Source organism: Diachasmimorpha longicaudata, chromosome 3 (assembly GCF_034640455.1).
Source record: "Diachasmimorpha longicaudata isolate KC_UGA_2023 chromosome 3, iyDiaLong2, whole genome shotgun sequence".
NCBI classification, from domain to species: Eukaryota; Metazoa; Arthropoda; class Insecta; order Hymenoptera; family Braconidae; genus Diachasmimorpha; species Diachasmimorpha longicaudata.
Genome location: NC_087227.1, coordinates 10,775,006 through 10,798,636, shown reverse-complemented (window position 1 = coordinate 10,798,636; position 23,631 = coordinate 10,775,006). Strand labels below are relative to the sequence as shown.

At 39.8% G+C, this 23,631-nt stretch overlaps 2 protein-coding genes across 4 annotated transcripts in view; one reads left to right on the top strand and one right to left on the bottom strand.

Moving 5' to 3' along the window:
- Window positions 1-23,631, bottom strand: part of LOC135159940 (mucin-2-like) — a 35,287-nt gene that overhangs the window by 10,134 nt on the left and 1,522 nt on the right. For all 3 annotated transcript variants that reach the window (XM_064116004.1, XM_064116003.1, XM_064116005.1), the window contains 4 exons: window positions 7,692-7,786; window positions 1,388-1,435; window positions 678-1,148; window positions 108-389 (listed from right to left, as the gene is read on the bottom strand). In XM_064116004.1, the coding sequence (XP_063972074.1) occupies window positions 108-389; window positions 678-1,148; window positions 1,388-1,435; window positions 7,692-7,776 (886 nt within the window). In that variant the 5' untranslated portion in view covers window positions 7,777-7,786. The remainder of the gene's footprint in view (window positions 1-107; window positions 390-677; window positions 1,149-1,387; window positions 1,436-7,691; window positions 7,787-23,631) is intronic.
- Window positions 7,403-23,631, top strand: part of LOC135159960 (uncharacterized) — a 50,079-nt gene continuing 33,850 nt past the window's right edge. The window contains exons 1-5 of the mRNA XM_064116043.1: window positions 7,403-7,467; window positions 7,559-7,645; window positions 7,829-7,999; window positions 12,344-12,416; window positions 20,517-20,612. Of these exons, the coding sequence (XP_063972113.1) occupies window positions 7,895-7,999; window positions 12,344-12,416; window positions 20,517-20,578 (240 nt within the window). The 5' untranslated portion in view covers window positions 7,403-7,467; window positions 7,559-7,645; window positions 7,829-7,894 and the 3' untranslated portion in view covers window positions 20,579-20,612. The remainder of the gene's footprint in view (window positions 7,468-7,558; window positions 7,646-7,828; window positions 8,000-12,343; window positions 12,417-20,516; window positions 20,613-23,631) is intronic.

Sequence of the window (23,631 nt, the reverse complement as noted above, 5' to 3'; positions counted from 1 at the left end):
TATGATGCGATGATGAGATGATATAAAATGACCGAATACGAGAATTATAAAACGAAAAGTGGTTATCTCGAGTGGAAATTGATATGAAATAAAATTGATTCTCTTACCGCATTCGTACGTGGTTGGGCAGCATTCGCCTTCGGGTGGTGGTAGAGCAGTGCAATTCTTTCCATGAGTCTGCATTGGACTTCCACATTCTCGAACCGCACAAGCAATATCACCGCGGAGACAGTAGCACTGTTGGCAGGGCTCCGTTGAGAGAATAGAGTCACCGTCGTCGTAAACTCTGCCTTTGTGGAAACACTGAGGTGCACCAAGTCCAGGGGCCATGGTCGTAGTCATTATCAAGCCAGGAGTTTGGGTTAGAGGTGCTCCAAATTCGTCGTATTCTGAAGATCAATTAATTATTAGACTCATAGGACAGGTAAGAATTAATTCACGATGAATGTTCTTTCGACCAATTTTTCATTTCGAATCTAAATAAAAATATACCGGAAGAGAAATGTCTTTGAACAACAGTCCAATTGAATAATCGACATATTTTGTTTAATTAATTTCTGCTGTTGACCCAAGCGTATGGTCAAGTGCATGTTCATAGTATCAATTTTGTCTCAAGATCGCATATCTTCCTAGATCGCGAAACTCAGTTATCACGTGCCATTTCGGGGGTCACTTACCGCAATTGTATTTGACTGGACAACAAATTCCTGGATGATAAACTGGCTCACAGCCCGAGACCTTGAGTGTGCAGTCTTGCATGAGACAAGTAGTTTTATTTCTGATACAGTAGCAAAGCTCGCAGGGATTATTAGAATCAGTGGGTAATTGTGCACCATCGGCGTAGAATTTATTATCAACACTGCATCCATAAGTATCGGGAAATCCAATTTCAGTTGAGTCCGTTGATGGTGCACTGGTGGTGGAGGTCAATAATTGTACGGGAACTTCTGGACATGTTATCACTGGACAACACTGATCCGGACGTTTCTCCACGGTACAATCCTGACCTATGGCCTTGGTAAATGGACAAACACGTAGATAACACATCAACATTCGATTGTGACACGTGCAATTCAAGCATGGCTCATTCGTAAGTATTCTCTCGCCTTCCTCGTAATGTTGAAAGTTATAATAACATCCAGTAGCAGCTGTCAGAAATAATATTCCATTTTATTATATGATTCTTGGAATTGTCCCCGTGAAAAGCAATTGTTGAGAATATTTTTCATAATTATTTTACTACTATTGTGGCAGTGGAAGAATCTTAATGGCACAAAAACACAATTCTATTGACGGTCAATGACTTGAAGGAGAGTTATGGGGATCTTTTCGATTTTATACGGTCTATCATTTTAGTTTTTTTTATTCAACGCCTAGGTAAACTTACAGCTTTCGTACTCGGCAACTTGTGTGGCATCCTCGTCGTATACTGGCGCTGTAAACAGAAATAATTGCGTCATTATTTGAAGAAATTCAAACATTCTCTTTCTTTAGCGCTATTGTTGCTACTACAAAACCAAAACCCCTATAAATGCCTTCATTTTTTGAGTCATATAATCGGGTGAAGAGGCCACTTCATGACCGTCCCCTCCAGCTCCAGAATTAACGGAACGCTTTATTATTTTGCCAGATTGCTCGATCTATCTCTTGAATCGATTGAAAAAAAATATTGTTTATTTTTCTATAGACATTCGGGGGCATGTGTGTGCCTGTCAAGAGGCTAGGGAGTAGCTATGGAGTCATTCGAAAGCTTGAAACTTTTAATATTTTCTCAAACAACAGTTCTTCAAGCCATTGTCCGACCCTCCGAGGGGCCTTGATACTTCCATAACTAGACTATTCACCCTACACTCAATATTTTTGTGAAATGAGAAGAAAACAATGAAATCCCGAGAAGATTCGAGATTAATTCCGAGTACGAGGAATAATGTTCACTGAATAGAATCTATAGTTCGGTAAAATCGTTTATCACTTGTAATTGCCAGTGAGCCACCCCCGGAGAATTGATATAGGGGAAAAAAGTGACAGAGAATTAAAGTCAAAGAGCGTCATATGGTCCAGGCGTTATCCCCATTCTCGTTAACACCCTCGTGTGCAAAAGCCCTCGTATAATGGGCTTTGATTACAACAGAGAACCCCCCTTTTCATCCATATTTTTTTGTACTGTTTTGTCTGGAGAATTTCTGGAAATTAAAGTGTCACTGGCGTTATTCATCATCCCAATTGTTCAGAATCGCCATCCTCTTGATTGTCAAACTCATCCTTTCAAAAACGTCGAGAACATGTTTATCGACTAATTAATTTGTGAGATTATTTGCTGCACGAATTTAGCCGAGACAATATTAAGCCTTCAACTTCTAACACTTGTTCCAAGAATAAGCCAACAACTGCAAAGATTTCCCATGCATGACTGGACTGCTGAATATTCTAATTCATTCGCCAATGACATGGAAAAGTGTATTTTCTCGGAATAAATTCAAATGGATCGCTATTTACTGGATAATTTGAGTTAGAATTCGAGTCTCGTTGAGATTCCACTGTAAAATGCACATATGAATCTTTATGACTACTATTGTGGTTTCCCATCAAACAGGTGAGAATAATCGTCAGCTGAAGCAGGTGAAAAAGAATGAGGGCCAGGAAGGACACGAGAATTTAAATAAAATACAAAGATAAGGACAGAATGTATCAGCATTCCACAAGTTGTGGACTTTGAGACACGCACAGACAATTTCCAGCGAATCGAATTGTACTGGGAAATGTACAACTCCGTGAATGAGGTATATGTGTGCATACATGTATGTACTTTTTCCCTTTCTTCAATGTTTTTTTTTTCTTCCCATCCCTACGAGACTTGCGTTCTTTCACGAAGTACTTCACACGCGCCACGTACTGATGGTGTCACGCTTGCATTCAACCAAATGAAATTATGTGGGACAATGATAATTGTTAGTGGCCATTCATTGATTTCAATTCAGTGGTCTCCAATCACTCGAATAAATCTCGTTCCTGGTCTCTTAAATTCTCGAGAAATCTACCGTTAACTGTCGGGGACAAAATCGCCGACTGCGACATCATTCCTCTTCCTTTTTCTTTTCCTTTTTTTTTGCAAAAAAGCAGAAGCTGAAGAATGTGCTAATATGTGGTTAGAATTTTCGCCATAAATTAACCGAGGGTTTTGCCCATATAAGACACTACCAACTTCGTGATCAGGATATTTAAGCTGAAAATACGCTCCAGAGGATCGTAACAATCACTCCTAAATAGACTGTTCACGATGACTATCAATGTTTGGGTATAAGAAAAGGACGATCAACGGACAAACATGAAATCGAATCGATCAGAAACGGATTCGGATACTTTTTTATTGGACAATGAGATGAAAAGAAATTGATATCATCAATGGACTGGAATGGACTGGTCATTCACCCCGAAAATAGTATCTTCGATTTTACGCGTCAAGTGATATTTTCCGTCCCAATCACAGTTAATTTTTCTCTCTCCTTACGATTCACTGTTACACAGCCGGACTTGCCACTCCATGACGTGAGACAGAACCGTAACGAGCCGAGTGCTTCGATTTTCGCGAATGCCGGACTTTGCATGCTTACTCCTCGTGAATTAAGAGTGTGTGACATTTTTTTTCATTCCTACTACCGTTACAGTTTTAGAGGTGCAAAAAACGAATCTAAATGTCACACACCTCTCGCTGATATTTTTCAGTCACTAAAGAAAAGTCTGAATTAAATGAAAATTGAATGAAGAGGTCTTAACTTCACTCACATAATTTTTAAAATTTTTTAGTCTCCTACTTATTCGAGATTTGTGAAAATTATCATTTTCAGATTGTTTTTGCCGACACCATGCAACGTCTCGACTAGTAAGGGTAGAGCTTCAACTTGATCTCCCAGTATAGAGACAGAGTTTCTAGAATAGCTAACAAGATCGACCGGAAGTTCCGCAGACTTCTCATCCACCTCTAGTGGTGATTCTTATTGGTCCACCTGTCGTCGTGTTTACGTTTATTATCCAGTGAGAGTCACTCGAAGGATATTCATTCCAGTGGTCAATCACATTGGCAAGACTAGACGACCTCGTTCAGAGAGTGATGGGACACGAAGGATGGGTTTTAAGTTCGTGGTGCACGCAATATCTTCACCGCAGGTAAGATAAAAAATGAATAATACAATAAATTCGAAGAAAAGACATGAGATCCAATAAATTCCGATCACCTGAGGTTAGGGAGTCGAAATGTCTATCGACACTGCAATCCCTTTCCCCTCTCCTCAGAGGGTGTAATGTTCACTGGAGCGTACGAGAGGCACGCGGTTGATGGTAATGAACTTTTACCGCGAGTGTGAGACAAGGCCGTGCCGGCAAATGATTTCATAATGATTCGTATTTATAACTGTCGGATACTTAATATCGAATTGAATACGATTTATCAGTCGTATCAAATTCGTAATGCAATTGTAACCCTTAAGTATTATTAGGGTAACTAAAATTGTGAAGGTTCAATTTTGAAGGTAAAGTCTAGGGGTAATTTAACGTAAATATCAGTATCTAGTAAAAATAACAGGGTTTTATGAGGAAATAAACGTTTCAAGGTTTGATAGACGATTAAAATCTAGAAAATATCTTAAGAATCAGGAAGAAAAATAACAAAAGATGTAGACCATTATGGAAATTATCGTCGGGGGCAATTTTTTGAAATAAGTAATTTGTTTGTGAGAGGCTCGAAATGGCGCGTTAAAGTATCTCTACCTGTCGGCCAGGCTGTACTGCCTTTGAGCGGTCGCACGGAGAAATTTTTTTCAGAAAAATTCTACTACGTGTACTGGAAAAAATCACTATTCACCGGTTGTAAAAAATCTAGTACTGTTAAAGTAAAATTTTCCGGGATTTCTAGTAAAGTTTTAGAGGAGTACTGCGAAATTTTCAAAAAGAATTTCCTCAGGGATTACTGGAATTTTTAATTCCGTTTTTTTTTCACGGAAAAAAATGAAGGACTCCATGATAAAAATCGTCCTTATGATTTTTGCGAAGCATTACTCAATGCGTTTCTTACCGATCATTACTGATAACTACACTTTAATAACAGACAACCGTGAGTTCTATGAATTCTTTACGTAGATGTGTTTGTCTGTTATTAAAATCTTGATAGTGAATTTGAAATTCAATGCGATCTAATTTTCAATTATATCGGCTGAGTTGTCTCGCATTGAATAATGATTAATGGTGTCTGCATTCAAGTGCGTCTGATCAAACATTTGTCCGAGGAATTCCTAATGGTTTTTTTAGGAGGATATGAAAATGTTTATTAGAAAAAATCCTCGCCAGGAAAATTTTTCCCAGAAAAAAATGAGCTATTTTTCTACTCATTTCCGTTACCAGTTTCATATTGAGAACGTTTCATTGGAAAAATTTCCGACATTTAGGGTCAGGTTCAAATGGAAAGTGGTGTCGGACTGAAAAGTATGAAAGCATTTCGTGGGAGAAAAATAGCCCAAGTACTTCGCCTTAACCTTAAGGGTTAAGAATTCTTGTTGAGACGAGGTGAGTTGGCAACAGGTAAGTGATTTTTATGATGACTAGTGAAGACAAATCAAATACTGAATAAATTTTATCTCCTCCAGAGAGACAAGAGCGTGACGATGGCTCATAGTCTGCCTTCTCGCTGTGCATTTTAATCATAAGGAAGCGAAAGTCAAGTTATGAATTGAGGTAAACAGGCCCTTAAGAGCCCGTTTCCTTGAAATATTTCACTATGCAGTTTGTTCTTTCCCTTCTTTATTCATGTATCATGTTCTGCGAGATCTCATTGTTACAAAGCGTGAAAACGTAATCTACCCAGACACTTTCATAGGTTGTTCATCCATGGTGCATTCCACGCTGAGCTTCCTTGTTGCCTTGGGAAAAAGGGATCCATTGAGAAAGGGAAAAAACAAAAAGTCGAAGCTAGGAAAAACAAAAAAAAGGGCGAAACCAATGAAGGGAGACGAGCGCTCCAATGCGCATAACTGTTTCTAGCTTCACTTTTTTTCCTTCTTGACCTCATCCAGAAATTAATGATTAGCCCAACGAGATGACGATGAGCTGTTTGATCTACTCAACGTAAACGGAGAATCTATCATCCAACAAACGATCCATGATAGGACTGAGAGATAGGTTATGATCTGATGAATCAAAATTTTCATCCCAAAAAACACCTGATAATTTAATCCGTGTCACGCTGACGCTGCACCCACGTGTTCCGTTATGGTTTCTACGGTTATGACCGCAGCTGACCCCGGCAAAAGTAGCCTCCAACAGTGGAATGAATACAAAACGTACACTAGAATAAGAGTGAGATGAAGAAATGAGAGAATATTCAGAAGGGGTGCCCTTTTTTTCTCTCCCTCTCTCTCTCTCTCTCCGAGCGCTGCAAAAGCCAACAATGGCCTCTTTATCTCATTCTCATGGCCCTGATATGGTCCCCAGAAGCCTCCAGGTGCTTTTCAAAGCCCTCCTGATGATGCGATAATACTATTTATGCGTCACCCACAGCAACCTGTTACCAAATGCATTATCAAATAAATTCTCCCGTTGACGATAAAAATTTCTACTCTGTGAGAATTTACTGACCAATGAAGCACGATTGTTTTATGGATTCAGATGTCACTGAATCAAAGAATCTGCCGGTCCTTAACCCGGGTACGGATAAAGCCAGCCGGTTGTACTTAAACGGAAGCTGACGATACCACGAAGAGTAGCTAGCCCAGGGAGGAGTCACATTGCTGTTACAACTTGTCGATGACACGCCGTATGTACGAGCGAAAAGACTGGGTGTAGATAAAATGAAAGAGAGCGAGAGAAGAAGAGTTGCCATGGGAAAAGTCCTCCCAGCGGAGACGAATAAACCCACCCATTATGGATAGGTTAAAGAGAGAAGGGCCTTCCTATTGCAGTTAGCTGTGATTCAGGAAGAAGTGTCCTCACTACGACTGTCTGCGGAGAACACAAGAACAAGAATCCAAGACGATTGAGGTATTGAAGGCGAGATTGAGGATGCGATTGAGAAGAAAAATTGATGTCTCGATACAGACTCATCAGTGTACATGCCATTTTTCATTGTCATAAAAAGTGCATGATGAATGCTTGTAAATGTATTGCACGTCCATCCATAAGGAATTCACTGGAAGAAGAAATATCGCGGGAGGTCCTCGTGGTAAATATAATTCGATGACGCTGGAGAAAATTCAAATCTGCCAGTTCAATATAACCAACGTCAGTGCCTCATAGCTCGTCCTTTTCCCGTTTACATCCTGCCACAGTTCTTTTGTAACACCACGTCTAAGTGGCCTTCTCCCTCATTGTCCGTCACCTGGAGCGTGTCTCGTTGCGCGTCCAACCGTAACGTTAGATTGAAGAAAACGAGGGAGAAAAGAGTGACGATGATGAAGCCAGAGGGAAAAGGATAGCGACGAGGTAATCCTATTATTGTTCTTTTTTTTTCCTCTTCTCATTCCACTTTACATCTTTTAACTAGTTGTAACTTTCTGTTTTCTTATCCATTCAGGCAATTATGCAAATCGTACAATTGGCAGAGGCGGAGAAAAAAAAACAATGTAACTTGGAGGATTGTAAATAGTACAGTGATAGAGAGGTATGATTGTTGAAAACACTTGTGGTAAATGTTATAAATTACTCACCGGAATGTGTGGCACGTAAAGTGAGAAGGGCTAACAGCCATAGAATTATTCCAGGCCGGTAGAGCCCGGCACTCAACCCCGTCATCTTCCGTATCCTGAAACAAATATGAAAATATTTATATGATTTTTTTTTTCAGGTTTAATCACCACCGAAAATTTATCAACAATATTAAATGTGAGATAACTTCACAGTGGTAGCTATTATGTTTATTACGCTCCGGAAATCCCAGTGCGATAAGAGGACATTCTATTTTCCTCCCAGTTGCCTATTAAATATTTTCCATATAGAAGTTTATCGTGCAATCCAGGTGAGTATATATTTGTGGTAGACGGTGAATACGGCTTTGGCTGTTTCTTTATATTGTTTTTTTTTTCTTCTTTGCCGAAAGACATAAATATTTTTTAGTTACCAAGCCGTGGGAATGTGTGCAATCTCGCGTAATTTCCGTTATTCTGGTAACGGAAAAAATATGTGGCTTCGTCGTGTTAAAATTTAAATACGATATAATTAGGGGATGTATATATGCAAAATTAATTATTAAGAATACTTGCTGTAATTTTTTTTGAAAGAAAGTTATCGCAACTTCTCGTGTAGGTTTTCATTACCGGATAACCCACGCATCTGCACAACCAACTCATCTATCTTATCCATCGTTTCAATCCATTAATCATTCACACAACTGATGTAACTATCTTAATCGTTATATTCGCATAATTCATGAACTTGTCGACTGAATTGCATACATTGTGTCCTGTCGTCACAGTGGATAATTCATATTGTGTGTAAAATGTTTGCTACCTGGAGTACAGTATTTCTTGGCTGAGATGATCTACATGACAGCCCCTCATTTCTTGTATCATCTGCCTCGTCGTTTTATCGCTCCTCCGCTGACAGGTGAGCGAACGGCAAATAGCCGGGATTTTCACGAGGATTTTGAGGAATATCAGTGATGCCTCGAGAGACAAGAGCAGATGAAACGAGAAAAGAGAATTTTACATTTTTTATTCATATTTTCCCCCTCTCCTACTCCTCCTGAATTTTATTTCTCTGCCCCACATTTTCCTATTAATTTCTCTCTCATAAATATGTCCCCCCTAAATCGATCTTTATTTTAGTTAAATCTCAAAATTCCATGGCCTCAGACCGCCAAATCGGTGACTGCACATGCAGATCCTTATAACGAACCGGAAACGTTGACTCTCCGTAGAATCGGTCGGCGAGATGCAAAGGTATCTCGTCTTCCACAAAGTCCCACCCGCAAGCTCTTATAAATGGGTAAAGAGCCCCAGTGGAATGGTTAAAGAGAACGTGGGCAGCACCCTAGGTTAGGTTTTCGTGACCCATTGTGACCCCTCCAGGGCACCAAGTGACACTCGAGTATTCTTGACGTGCTCGTTAGCATCACACCGGTGTCAGTTTTCCCTTGATGGTACTTCTGTGCATGAGCAGAAGAAAAAAAAAATTGCACATCTCACATTTATGAAAGAGAAAGACAGTGGATGAGTGAGTGAACGTACGAGAGTCACTCCAGTACCTGATGTACTTCCGGTCAGAGAAGGTGAAAGACAGACGAAGAGGGCGAGGGAACCTCTTGTGGGATTCCCCCCCTCCTCCCCTAAAGTTGTGTGGGATGTTTTGGTATTCAGTTGGTGACTTCATTCAGCCGAGAATTCGTTGAATGGATGGTGAAGAGATAAGGGCATGGAGGGCTTGATGGACAAAGGGTGGGAGGTGAGGGCTGAAGGGTCTAGAACGATACTGAAGATAAATAGCCCTTGAAAAGATAACTCGAAGAATTATCGTTGACACTAATGAAGTTTACCACCTTCTAATGAATACTTTTTGTGTAATATTTGTAGTTGACTCCACGAGGTGTCATAAAAGGTGTTATGCGTGCAATTATTCTGTCATCAAGTCGGTATTATTGAAAAATAAATATGCAAATATTGGTAGCGTTAAATTAAACCTCGGGTTATTTACTGAATGAAGTGAGATATTTTTTTCTCCTATGGGCGACATAAATGCAAAAAAAAAAAAACGCGGCAGAAAAGACCCCCCTGATTGTACCTGAATTCCACCTCAGGATATAAGTGGTTTGTTCCCAAGATAGAAGGAAAGGGTAATCATATTCCGCGTTCCACGGTAATGGTGAACGAACACCATGCGCGCCTTGAGGCTGATAACGGAACAGTCCGCACACTCGTGCCACCCCTCTGGTCTTCTCTCATATACCGACTAAACTGACGATCCTTGGCAATTATTTACTATCATCTTGCAGTTAGTCCGATGGTCTCAATCGACCGTGATGAAATACACAGGAACAGGAAATCATTTGACTCAATCAATTTCGTTCATATTCTCTTATCCTTGATCCAGTTCCATGATAACGAACTTTTTTCGTCATATGCGAGCAGTCCCGCACATTGTTGCAAATTTTTAATTTCCCTGCACTGATCATCTGACCCCTCAAATAATTGAATTCTTTCGATATCATTGACTATATACATTGCTGGAACTTAAATAACAAGTGAGTGATGATAATGGAGACTTCATAGCCAAGAATCCAGAAAAGCGGTTCTGAAAGTGTAAACGCCTGCCACCTGGCCGTCTCACATCAGCCCGAGGTTTAACGGGCCGATTCGGATACCGCGTTTGAAAGAGAAAAACTTCAAGGCGAAAGTCCCCATCATACACTTTTCCAATTGTCTACCCCAAGACAAGAAAAAAACCGCTCATGAATGACTGTATTTACCGGCCTTATTCCACGGCAAAAATCTTCACCGAGGAGGCTACACCGAGAGAGAAAAGAAAAAGTCAAGGAAAAACGGTAAAAGAAACGAAAATAAATCTTGTAAGTGCGATGCACCCGTCTACTTCTCAGGTAGGCTCTAATTGATTCACGAGAAGGTCGGATTGTCAGATGGATGGTGGCTTTTCCACCGTGGCCTCTGTTGTTCCCTTCAGCGTCCCTACTTAGATGCATGGTGGCACCTTGGCATTTCTTCGTGTACTTCGCGGCTTGGCTCTAATTGATTCGCAAGAAGCCATGGCACACAGCTATCACCTCCCGCCGTTGACGATGAGGTAGAAGGGACAACGAAGAGCACCAAAGAAGAAGAAGAAGATGAGTGGAAATTGTTTGAGACTTCCAGGGAAGATGTGAAGGCAGCATAAAGAGGTTAGTGTATGCACATCACTAGGAAGTGCATCAAGAAGTATCTGAGAAGTAGACCCCCTTTTTTTTCACCCACCGAGGGAGGAGGTGAATGATCAATCTAGTGAGTTTTCACCGTGCGAGAGTTGCCATGACGCCTGACCGCTAATGCAATCCAATGGACACACATCGATGTTAAAAGACTATTCATCAGTATACCACGGTAGCACTGAGTCTAGCCGTCTGTCCTGTCAATTACGATAGCAGCAGTGAACGGATTTTTTTTTAACCTGATTTTTCTTTATCGTTAAGCCACCGCTCTCTTCTCCTCGAGGATTTCGATTAATCGCAGTGACGGCTGTGGCTTCTGCAACTTCTCGGCTGGACACCACAGCCGAAGAAGATGAAATGTTACGTCAACACAAGCTGTTACCGCTTACGTAAAGGAGGACTATGGTCCAAGAAAGAACCGTTATTCATTCATTGATCTTGACACTCTCATTTTTTTCGACCGCTTCCAGAGTGACATTAATTCAGATATTCAGCGGAGTGATTGAATCGTTCTGGTGATCATCGGAGGAACGAGGGATGTTTATTTGTTATTTTTTGAGGTGAGATATGCCTGGAGGGGCCGAGAGAGACAATGGAAGAGACGAGAGATAATAATGAAGGAGCGAGATACTGCAGGGATACAACGTCGTGACCCTGGGAACTCTTCCACGGTCAATTATGACAATTAGCGGGGAGCATCGTCTTCTACGGTCGCACGCCCCAGCACCTCCGGAATACTCTTCCTCGAGACACGAATGTGATTCCACTTCGGAAAAAAGTGAATTGTGAAATTAATATCACTTGCACTTTGGGAAACTCACAAGTTCTTTCATGAACCCAGTGGGGCACTGAGAAATTTGGGCAATTACCCATTGCCCATTGCCCACTTGGGGTCTTTGAATGTTTGGGTTACCGTAATATTTAACTGGAATTAAATATTAAGTGATTATAGAGAAATGTAAGACATTACTCTGTCACTTGCACTTTCAATCACTGAATGTCAATTAATTCCGACATCAGACTATTCAGAATTATATTCCCTCTCGATGCTCGTTAACTATTCATGACTTTTGGACTTGCGGAAAAAATAAAAATGCAGAGGTGAAGTTCCTCAGCATCGGCATGCAACAGGTCGGAAAACGTTAAGGTAACTAAACCCATAGGTACTTATTTATAGAATTGCGTGTAGAATCGAGTGCTGGAGTTACGCGATACCACAGAGGGAAGATCATCTCCATTGCCGTTCCCCTCATTTATTTTCTTGTTACATGTGGCCAGAAAATGATGGAGAGAAGAAAACAATGAAAAAAACATTCATTGAATTAAAAAGTTTATTCAACATATCACGCGAGTGTTGGAATGATCAAAGAAAAATATTCAACTGAGGAATTGGTTGATTTCAACGGATGGTGTAAATTGAATTGAAATGAGTTAATTTAATTTCAGGGGGAAAAAAATGGAGAGTTGATTGTGCTCGACGGGGATTCATTCCAAGTACTCTGCAGTCGAATCGTGAAAGGTAATTATTTAAAAATTATGTTACGTAATTTTTTGGCATTTTTTTGGGGTATGGAAGCAGAGGAATTCTGAAGTAACTGGTGAAATTATGTCAAGTAATAATTAGCGTCATTAATTTCTCCCTAATCCTTGTTATGGTACATTTATTGTCTGGAGGCTAGTTCTTTCGTCTGTCTGTAAATAAGTCTTCAATAAAATTCACGATATGACATGGAAGAATCGATCAATTAATCGATTAACTTCCACTAACAACACGACTCGACGAAAAGATGGGGAAAGTGTAAGTAAAGTCACTTGTTGCATCAATTACCGTCAGCTTTCGTCAGATAAATTTCAAGACCAACGCATAATTTTGTCAATTTAACAATACCTTTGACTATTTAACTCTAATAGTAGCGACCCACTTGTAACTATGCCAATGAAGTGTTGTCTCAACCAATCATTCTCGACCGCAGATGTGTCAATACCTATCACCGAGAAAATCGCGGAAATTAAAAGGATCGTTAAGTGAAAAATTCCCAACCGATTACTCCCGGAATTGATTATTTCAACTAAAAATTGATATTGCATGGAGTAACGAGCCACTTCCAAGTTGTTACAATAGAATAATACGAAGTGTGTTACCGACATAGTTGAAGAAGCGATAATAATATCGGCTTAATTGTATAGTTACAAAGTCCAGTACATAATGTACCATACATGGATTATGAACCTCAACTCCTAGTGTATAAAATGGGTAAAGTGAAGGTGTTATGCTGAGTGTTGTGGCTGAGGCGTCACGACGACGCATCTCAACGATGTGTATCTCATGCGCATCGCCACAGCCGCTTGAGAGTGGTGAAGATCTAACTTAATGATATGACAATGAGATATTTAACGAGATACGAGGCGTTATTACATGCCCACTACGTGTTACTGCCGTCTTTAGGGATGTTTCAATTTTTGAGGGTCTAGGCTTCCTGTCCTGGAGCCATCCTCAGCGCTGAATGGAGCGATGAAATGGGCTCTTGTATTTATTCCCTAATTTTTTCAGTCCAAATTATTGCTCAATTTTTTAAATAATTTTACCCTCGATGTGCCTGTTGCCCCACCTTCCCCTAATTTGTTGGCAAGGTGATTAATCATTGGCATAACATTGCGCAAGATGGATAATGGGCCCACTATCAGGTGCATTTATCTAATTGTTACCCTGAGAATTCATTTTTCCCATCGTGAATGAATCCTCAGGTGACTTTCCGCTATTGTGCCAAGGTGAACTGTTGTTGTTTTCTACTCACAGACAAGTGATTCAGAGAGTTAATTTTTAGTTAAAAAAAGGTATTGGTGTCTTTCTGCATAGGATATCGATAAATCAAATTTAACCATAGACTGTATTATTTTTTTATCGCCTACGCAACAAACGATGATGTCAAACACTTTTTGTCCCATAACCGTGGTATAATCGTGTAAAAATACCCCCTTTTTCCCCCCCTACCTCCTGGCCATTAAACCAGATGTATCATAATTCTCCCACAAAACGGATATGATCCGTTATGCAAAGCAGGTGCGGCTTTAAAATTAATTATTATTCAAAGTTAACGGTGTCAGAGTGAGTATGGATATCGAAACCTACACTTTATCTCACTCACAGGACTGCAGACTACAATCTCGATTTCCTTGAAAATCTTCAACCCATGGTATATACCCTCCTCACACTTGGGTATGTCCTATCGTTCGTCGAACCCGAGAACTCCTCGAGAAAATCCCAAGTTGGAATAGGTTGATGGTACTGAGTATAGGAGTAGTTTGTGAAAGAGAAAAGGTTGAATTCTCCTGGGGTATCTCGTATTCGCCTTCAGGCAACATGAGTAGAGGATCACTTGTACCAAACCCATCTCTTCCTTGGTATTATTTACCTCTTCTTTCCCTTCACTATTTTTGACTTTATTCTGTGCGTGTGGGTGATCCTTGAGCATTCAAATAGAATGACTATCGAATGGACTAATATTTGCCGAGGGATCGGAGTGATTTTAGGCCCTATTAACCCTTGGATCTGCATGAGAAAATTTTTTCAAGTGTGACAAGCGTCAGACCATTATTTTCTTGAATGAAATCGGCGTAGTTCTACCATTGTTCTTCGGTGAAACGCTCCCCAGGGTGCCTAGAAATGCTGGGTCTACCAAGGCAGATAAGTGTCTGCAAAATTTGGCCCGTTAAGTAATAAGGTTATCCACCTCTTCACGCTGGAAACAAATAGGCGAACACTATCTGCTGAGGCACATTCCAGTTATCTTTTTTTTTTCGATTGCGTACCGTTCGTTTTTTCGGAGCAGCTGTACAAAATTCCGGAAACAATGAAGTGGGATTTCACGGGATGATGGCCACCGGGTGAATGCACTCCCAATATTGCTACACCACTCAGACTCATTCAATCTCTCATCTTGATGGCTCTTTAATTACACTTGTGATAAGTAATAATGGTCTCGTCTGAAGTCACAAGTTCAAGGCTCAAGCAGGTGGATGAAATCAACATTCAACATTCTGTAAATATCAGCAAGAAAATTTTTATAAGAAGACGACACCCATTACCCTGTTGCAATGGCAATGGTAATGCAGGAAGCAGTTGAACAGACGCATGACTGTAGTCACTTGCTCTGGTGACTTCGACCTTACACAGTAATGCCCACATGGAATCGAATCCCGGTGTATTCACTTCTTGCTCTTATCCAGTAGCAATGGTACCTATTGCTTACGGTGTTTGATACCACTAAGAAAACTCGTCTGCTGCGATGAAATGCAGTTAGACGAGAGCAGCAAAGTTGTGTTTTCGAAATTAAAGAAATATGTGGGATGTAATGGATAAAAAGAATCATTTGATTCTAGTCAGAATGACGATGAACAAAATCCGGATCTTATGAAGGTTCTCTTCACGTGCAATTATTCAATCCCCAGAGACCTGCGATTCTGATCTGTAATTGTCATTTCCTGATCAACCGCATAAGTGAATTCACCATAATTAATACTGATTCAAGATGATTGAAGGCTGCAATGTGTGGAGATCGTGTGCCGTATGACCAGATGACCGCAAAAGGAGGAGTTTGACCTTCGCACCTATGGAACGTGTTTGTTCTCACCCTCGAAGGTGAGACGCCATCTTCAAGAGGAGAAAAAAAAAAGAATTCTACCTCATACGAGCTCTAGAAGACCCGGGTAATCAGATAGTATCAATGTTGGTGTGTTCTTTTACGCCTCTGGCGGACACAGTAGCCAATACCCAGGTGGTTAGTCCTCATCCCAACTGGGTGGCTTCTTCGTGCCCTCAACATCCGGTTCATGATTCACATTATTTCCACTTGGTCCTTATCCTTTCACCGGTTTGTTACCTACGTCTTCAGCTCCTTGAGCTATTTATAGGATCATATGCCACCACTTAAGGTGCCACCTGGGCCACGGGGACATACCATTGAGGGCCTCTTCTCCCTAGTAACCAACGATTATGCACGAATGAGCATTCCTCGTCTCCTTTTCAACCTCACTTTTATCGTGATTACTGGTCACGCGGCTCGAGTCACCATGTAAGCAACCTCCACTTCCGGATCTTGGCTACCATAAACCTCATTATCGCATGTCCTGTCGTCTGGTTAATGTCCATTGATGGGGTGTCATGCGTTTTCATGATTTTTTTAACTAAAAAAAGCCTCAAAAGTGTCTCGGATTCGCAAAGAATCTTCCTCAACTGATCGATAAGAACTTAGTTCGATTTACCACTTCGTTACTGAACTGATAATTTTCATCTATTACTGTTCACAACGAGACTGATTACGAGCAAAAAGTGCACGAACATCACTGCTGCTTGCAGCCAATCTGGTGCTAGTTAATAAGTTAACTTTTACTTTTTAAGTTGAAGGCACTGCAGATCAACCATCTTGTGTCTAATTACATCGCGACTGTTCTAATGACCGGGAGGAGAATAGTGGTTTTTTTTGCAAGTAGACAATTAAATATAAATCAGAACCATCAGAAGGTGATGATCAGCCAGCTGTGACTGCAACCCCCCGTTCCATCTGTCGGACTTATTCTCACACAGCAACTGCTTGATTCATTTTTTTTTATTCTGTTTCTCCTAATAATTTCAGGACACGAAAGCCCAACGAGTAAATATAGAAGTTAAAGAATAATACATAAGAAAATAAGCGAAATGGAACAAAACAGAGCGGCGGGAAAGGAAACGTTGAGCGCCACACGGGGGCACTTGCGTTCAAATCTCCTTCTCCTTCGTAACGTTCTTCTGCCTCGTTCGCTCTGTTACTATCTTATTACGGAGACTCCGCAAATGGTCTTCATCAAGGTGAAGACCGCGACCGTGTTCCGCGGGTACTGTGCTTACACTCCAATACCTTCTTCCCCTCCTCCTCCTCCTCCCACCCAGCCCCCTTCCAGTGTCCATAGTCTGCGTAACAGAAAGGATTCTCGTTTTCTTTTTTTTTTTTGTTTCTCTTTCATCATTCCTTTTTTTATCTCTCCCTTCTTTCTTTTCTTCTACAGCTTTTTGTTTCACTCCTTCACCTTCCAGTTGCATTTATATTCTACAAAGGTGAAGGCACTGTGGCTTTGAACTCGTTGGAGATCATTAGATGACTCCCCAGTTCCACAGAACTAGAGATACATAATTGATGTATTGAGTATTTTTGAGTTTTCAAACTTTACGAGATACATCTGAATTCCCTATTCCCCTTTCCTCTTTCACCGTACGCATACGCACACACACATGTACACGGGACTGGCTATTTATTTGCAACTATTAAGCTAAATATGGTGAAGGTGAATGGTCCAGGTCAAGAATTTTCTTACCCTCCGTTCAGTTGGAAAATGTGTAATGCCGGTAAATGGTATTATGGCTTTCTGTGTCTGCATCATCTTGATTTAGATTAATCATTGAAATTTTATGGAGCAGAGAATTTTCGTATTTTTATTTCAATATTTAAAATTGTTCCCCCTAGGTGCAGTTGGAAAATTTGTATCGCTGGTAAATGATATTGTTGGTGCCTATCTCAGCATCATCTTGATTTAGATAGATCATTGGAACTTGACCAAGTTGTGGAGGAAATGATTCATGAATAATTCCAGGGGTGAATAACTTTTTGATATCTCTAACCATCTTCGTGTGCTTTTTTTTTGGATAAAAGGAATCTCATTACTTCTTGTGTCGAAGATAAATGTGGTAATGAACAACTTCACAGGGTAACCAATCTACTGTGAGTGTCCTAATTGCCATCACAATATAACGATTCTCTGGGTAATGAGCAAAGCTACGATGAATCTGATCTTCCTGTGTTAAAGTTTAATACCGTTATGCGGTGGGAAAGATCTTGGCATTGGAATATATCATAATTCATAGAGCCAGTGGCAAATCCTTTTTCAACTACTGAATTCAATCATTTATCCGGTTTCTTGGCTGGGTACAGATGGATTTATTAAGTGATTGAGATGATGGGGGTGATAATGTTGGATTTGTTGGATTATCCAATGAACTATCGCTAATTACCGGGTCGTGTTGCGTAATTAACCGTTTTCGAATGGGTTCTACAAATCGTGGAGCGATTTACCGTTACGAGTCGCCGGCGACAAGCTGATGGCTTTGTGATCGTTCACCTGGGGAGTTAAAGAAAATGATAGATGTATTTTCATGCGTCTAGTCGTGATATTTGGGATAATAAGGGCGTAAGTTATTAAAATATATCACATGAGGAAATTTGTTTTTCTAATGTAATGAACACTTTGTTGGTTTTAACGGGCCAACTGATTTTGAAAGAGCTTCGAAAACTATCAAATATAATAAATGAATTTTAAATTAGTGGTGATGGATTAGAAATACCAACAGTTTCGTGAAATAACAAATTAATGAATGTTACGATTGATTCGAGAAAATCGAGAAATTGTTTTTGTCCGCAAGTTCTTGTGGATTAAAAAAAAAATTTTGATGTTGAATTTTATTTCGCATCGTCTCGGAGCTGTAAAAAATCGTACGATTTTTTTCCCCCCTTTCATCACTCGTAATTTGCTTCGGATGATCACGTGAATAAGATGAATTGATCCACAGGTACAAGAAAAACGAACGCGTCATGAGATAAAAAAAGATAGTTACGCCCTTTCGATCCTACGTATGATAGAATAAGGCATCCTCAATCTTTTCATTTGTCCCGAATACAGTTACATTGAATTAAATATAAATACATATGGTGGGCATTATACATAACGCGGAAGGTGAATACAGCGATAATCGATGATACTGACGAGAGACTCGAGCATTTGTAGATAGCAATCCTATAACATTCTCTGAGGGACAACGATATTCACACAGAGAATAAACCCTTCTTACATCGGTTTGTGAAGATCCACCTCCTGGTCAGTCCAACTCGTAAATACGCAGTTACACGCAGTGCCTTCCATCGTCAGAGTATAAATTATCCATGGGGGTTCCCAGGTACGAAACCCACCCGCCTTTATTATGTACAAGTTCGCTCAACTGTGGTTTAGCGGATAGTTATGTTTTCAGTCGATCCTTTGACAATTATAAATGGGGTGAAACGAAAACATATCGGGGTCGATGTTGCCCGCAGTACATCAATTTATCCATCGAAAGTGAGATCATTCCGGTGATTTATTGATTCGGAATCGCAAACTCTAGATGATTCTTCATGTCAACTTTGACATGCCATTCGAGGGGGAAAAATCATGAACTTTCCTCCGAATAAATCAATGATCATTGAACAGATCAGCCCTCATTGCCCTGAACTGAATAATTTGTTTATGAATGAAATAGCCCATGTCGGGAAATCCAGTAGAAAATTCGTTACAGTGCAGACCAAACTTTTTACTCTATGAGGAGCAGATCCTTTTGGATTGGAAACAGGCAAATTTTTATTTTCCCAGACGTTTTTCAAAGTCCACGTAATATTTATGGGTCTCATGTCATTTTTGACTAAAAAATCATGGCACAATAAATACGAACAAATGTAAGGAATGTGCTACTATATTTTAATGCATCCACTGTATGATTTTCCTTTCTACCGCAGTTACAAGACTGACCACAGTATTACCACTATAATACTACGGTATAACCTCTACCTTCCCTGTACTATCCTGATGGCAGTGCGTTCGCAATAAACCTCAGCTTCTACTTCCCTATCAGTATTCGTAAAAAAAATGTAAAATACATTATCATGAAGTTGAAGATTTTCGAATTGGAAATTCAATGGGATTTCGCTTCATTGTTCCATAATGAATGACTGAAAAAGCTAACTCAGAAGAAGTACGTCGGGGGGGAGGACGAAGGGGGGAATTAATTTTATTCCGTGATTGTACACTTATTGCGGTACTCTCGGTCTATACTTGGAGGAATGTATGCTTCCGTAATGTCGTAATTTTTTTTTTTCACCCAACTGCTGTCAAGTACCTGAGGTATTATTTTTGTTCATTAATGCACTAATTATGAGGTAATGTCTGAGGAATAATACTGTTAGACGTTCGGGATCGTGAAAAGTTTGATTTCAATTGAATCCTAATTCGCTTCCTCATCCACCCACCCTTCGATTTCTTAACCTACAGCTGATTAACATAAAAATCTTCCGGCAATAGAACAACCTGCGAAGAATTTTTCACAGCACTTGACAATGGCGTTAGTGGTTAAGACTTCCTCTGTTATTTTGACACCCGTTAACCACAAAATAGCTTAGACTGGTGGTGCATTACTCACACACGTGGTCCAGCAACCTGTTACCGGTTACTGATTATTCGATCGTACAGACTCGTCCCATGGATAGCTGTACACACAAATACATACGTAGGCTAAACCCTTTCACACAGGTTGCAAAATTTATGGTTAGTCTCCATCGCCTAGGAGAAGAGATAAAAGATCCATATTCTCTCTGGTGTGCGGTAAATTCCTTCTCTTGTAACATTGTGAAGTGTTCAACAACCCCTATTGCTCAATAGTAATAATAAATCTGGCCTCGTGAGACAATGTGCAACTAAATCTCGGGGTAAATTCGAGTGGACTCTTTGGCGTTTATATTCGAGTTAACACTTGGGTTTTTTGTTTAGTTTATTTTTTATTTTTCAGACCGAGAAATAGGGGTGCAAAAAGACGTGAAGAATGAATGGAGCTGGCTGAGGGCAACATGAGCCAAGGTTAATGCCGACTGGTTTTGGATCCTGAGTAAGTACTTCTAGTCTCGACAGCTTGTTATACATACTTTTGTCCACAATCGGGGGGATTTTTTTCTGATATGAACCACTGATAATGTCGGAGAGGAGACAGTGTAAGTTAGTGGGGTGAATATGTAGGTTAAGTGAAACAACTGTTGGTGGCCAATTGGTCAGACTGGATTCCTACGATTTCACGTTCTAGAGGTTATTTAATAGGACCAGGTACCTGGGCTCAATCATTTCAATGTCGAGGTAGATGAAGAATTTCTTTCAATTTTTTTTCAATGAAAAATTATTTCATTTCAAAAATCGTTTACCATAAATCGATATTCTATAACATTTGGACATTCATCTCTCTGTTTTAAGTCCCATCGTATTAACCTCATTAATGGCAGTTTATTAATTGGGAAACATTTATTATTGAAGAAAATACACGTGATATCCCCTAAGACCCCCCTGAGTGCCGAATTTTATAAACCGTAATGTCTACCGAGTGCATATCCCTTCCCCCGAAGAATGCTTAAGTGATTTATGGACACCCCTCTGGAGAGATAGACTCTCTTCAATGAGTTGCTATCGATGAAGTGTCAAGTTTCGCAGGTCATAAGATTTTTTGTCTGATAACACGAAAAGTGTGAAATTTTAATGTGAAATTACGGAAAATCCTTTTTGATGCTCTCGAAGTTTTTAATGATTCGGCTAGAACTTAGTCCTCATGACACAGTTCTAATAAATATCCATGATTTTGTATTCCAATCTCTATTCCACTATAAATGCATTTCATGAACTCCAACCGTTGCGTATGACCCAATAGTTATTGTACGTTTGCGCACAAGTGATTTGAATGGTCGCGAATTTTTAACGTACGCGTTGTAGATCCATTGCACGTATTGGCCGACTGTCTCTACATTCTTTTTTTCTCCTCGTTTATTTTTTCACCTGAATACATGTTACACACAACTGAGAAGCGATTGGGCTTAATCGAGGGGACACGGTTGACCGGGCGATGTCACCTAACCTCTATATCTACTATTCGGTAAATCGGTCACATTCACCTGTGGTCGTTCTCACGGACGTCATTAACGCTTACGTAAATTTTCATCTGCAGCAGTGGATTCCGAGCAGCTCCGATATTCGATGGACAAATTAATTTCTCTTTTCGTTCGGCAAGCGTAATCATTTAAATAATTTAATCGTTATTATTTCATTCACAGAGAGTGTATCAGAGTTGCGGATTGCCCATGGGGTTGGGGGAAATATTTTTTCGAGGTTCAACGAACTGAAAAAAAACGTACGAGACAGTCGGGCAAATTTTACGTTAAGCGTCATTGGTATTCGGCGGAGAAATAAGGTGAATGTGGCCCCCCTGTCCCCAACAATCCGATTTTTTTGCATTCATAATATATTGAATAAGTCATAATGTGACAAAAAGAGTGAAACATTAAAAAAAAAGTCCAAAATTAGCCCTCAGCTCGAAAACTATTCGGTAAAATGACTGCTCAGTCTGTCCGGAGCTATTCTGAACAATTTTTTCATAGCAATAATTATTAATTGTTATCAAACTGTTCCCCGTTATCTAATAATTATCTTCGGGGATATTTCACTGTCAAAAAATTGAGTTCAGTCGCTTCAGCTCTCGAGATACGAAGAATTTTTTTTCTCTTAAATGACTATCCTTTTTATTCCAAATTTTTCTGTCACAATTTTTTGCTGCGCACCAACGGATATTTTTCTTTTTTTCAAACGAATGCTCACGATTCTGTTGCCAACGTTCACCGATTCTCTACGGCTATTGCCTCCTTATGTTAGGATCCTTCGGGCGATTTCTTAGCCCTCCACCATATATCTTCGTCCTTCCTATCTTAGCTAAACCTCACATCCTCCTGATCTCTCATTCTCTCCCCCCATTGTAACTCTATCCTCTTTTTTCATTCTTTTATTTTTAAATCCTTTTATCGCGTGACTTTGCGATTCCACCGGACTATAGTCCGTTAATCCATTTTATTTCGACCACGTCATGATCGGATGAGAGATTTTTGCACAGACACCGGTTACAACAATGAAGTTTATGTTTTCCTCATATCCAAAGTTGATTGTCTGTCGATAATTACGAGAAGTCATTAGGATTACTTGTCTCGGGAGCAAAATCAGTTATTCCTTCCCCGATACTTCACAGTCATTCGTCAGAGAGTTATTCGCGGGTTAGAAGTGATTCTTTCTTTTGATCATTTAAGCAGGGATTAATGTCCCATAAAATGCCATCATTTACTTGTTATTTATCGATTATCGAATTTATCAAAATTCTACAAGATCTTGAATCTCGTGCCTTGTTAGACAGAATCATATCGAGATAATCCTTGCAAAATTATTTTAAAAACGATTCATCCATTTTTGATTTTATTCCTGGAAATATTTCGATTGAGTGCCAATTTCCTCTTTTTATCAAATGAATTCTCCATTAGAGTCAAATGACGATTGATTTGATTCAAATAAAGCTCGTTAAGTTCAAATAAACCAATTCTCGGTTTGTATGGATTGCGATTTCACTGAGGAGAGAGAAATACTGAATAAAAATAGCGAATCTTTTCCGCAAGTCCGGAGCAAAATGGTTGGAGAAAATTTTATGGGATCATCACGTAATTTTTTTTAGTGTTCCGCAATTTTTACCTGGATTGTGGTTGAAAAATTACGATCACGTCGATTTTGTAATCTGTGAGCGAACTGTGAGTTTCGTACTTCTGACTAAACATGACAGCCAGTTCATTTCGTTATGTCCATCACTTCATGATCGGACGGCAGATTTTTGCAAAAACGGTGATTACGGTAATGAATTAAATTTTTCTTTCACGTACGAATTTGCTTATCTGTCAAAATTATTCGGTCTTACCTCCAGACATCGCAGTCATTCGTAAAAAAATTGATTGCAAATTCCAAACGATTCTTTACGATTAATTATTTCCTAAAATATAATTTTTCGTTCTTCAATATTTATCGATTACTATTTTTTCTGAAAGTGATGGACAGGACGT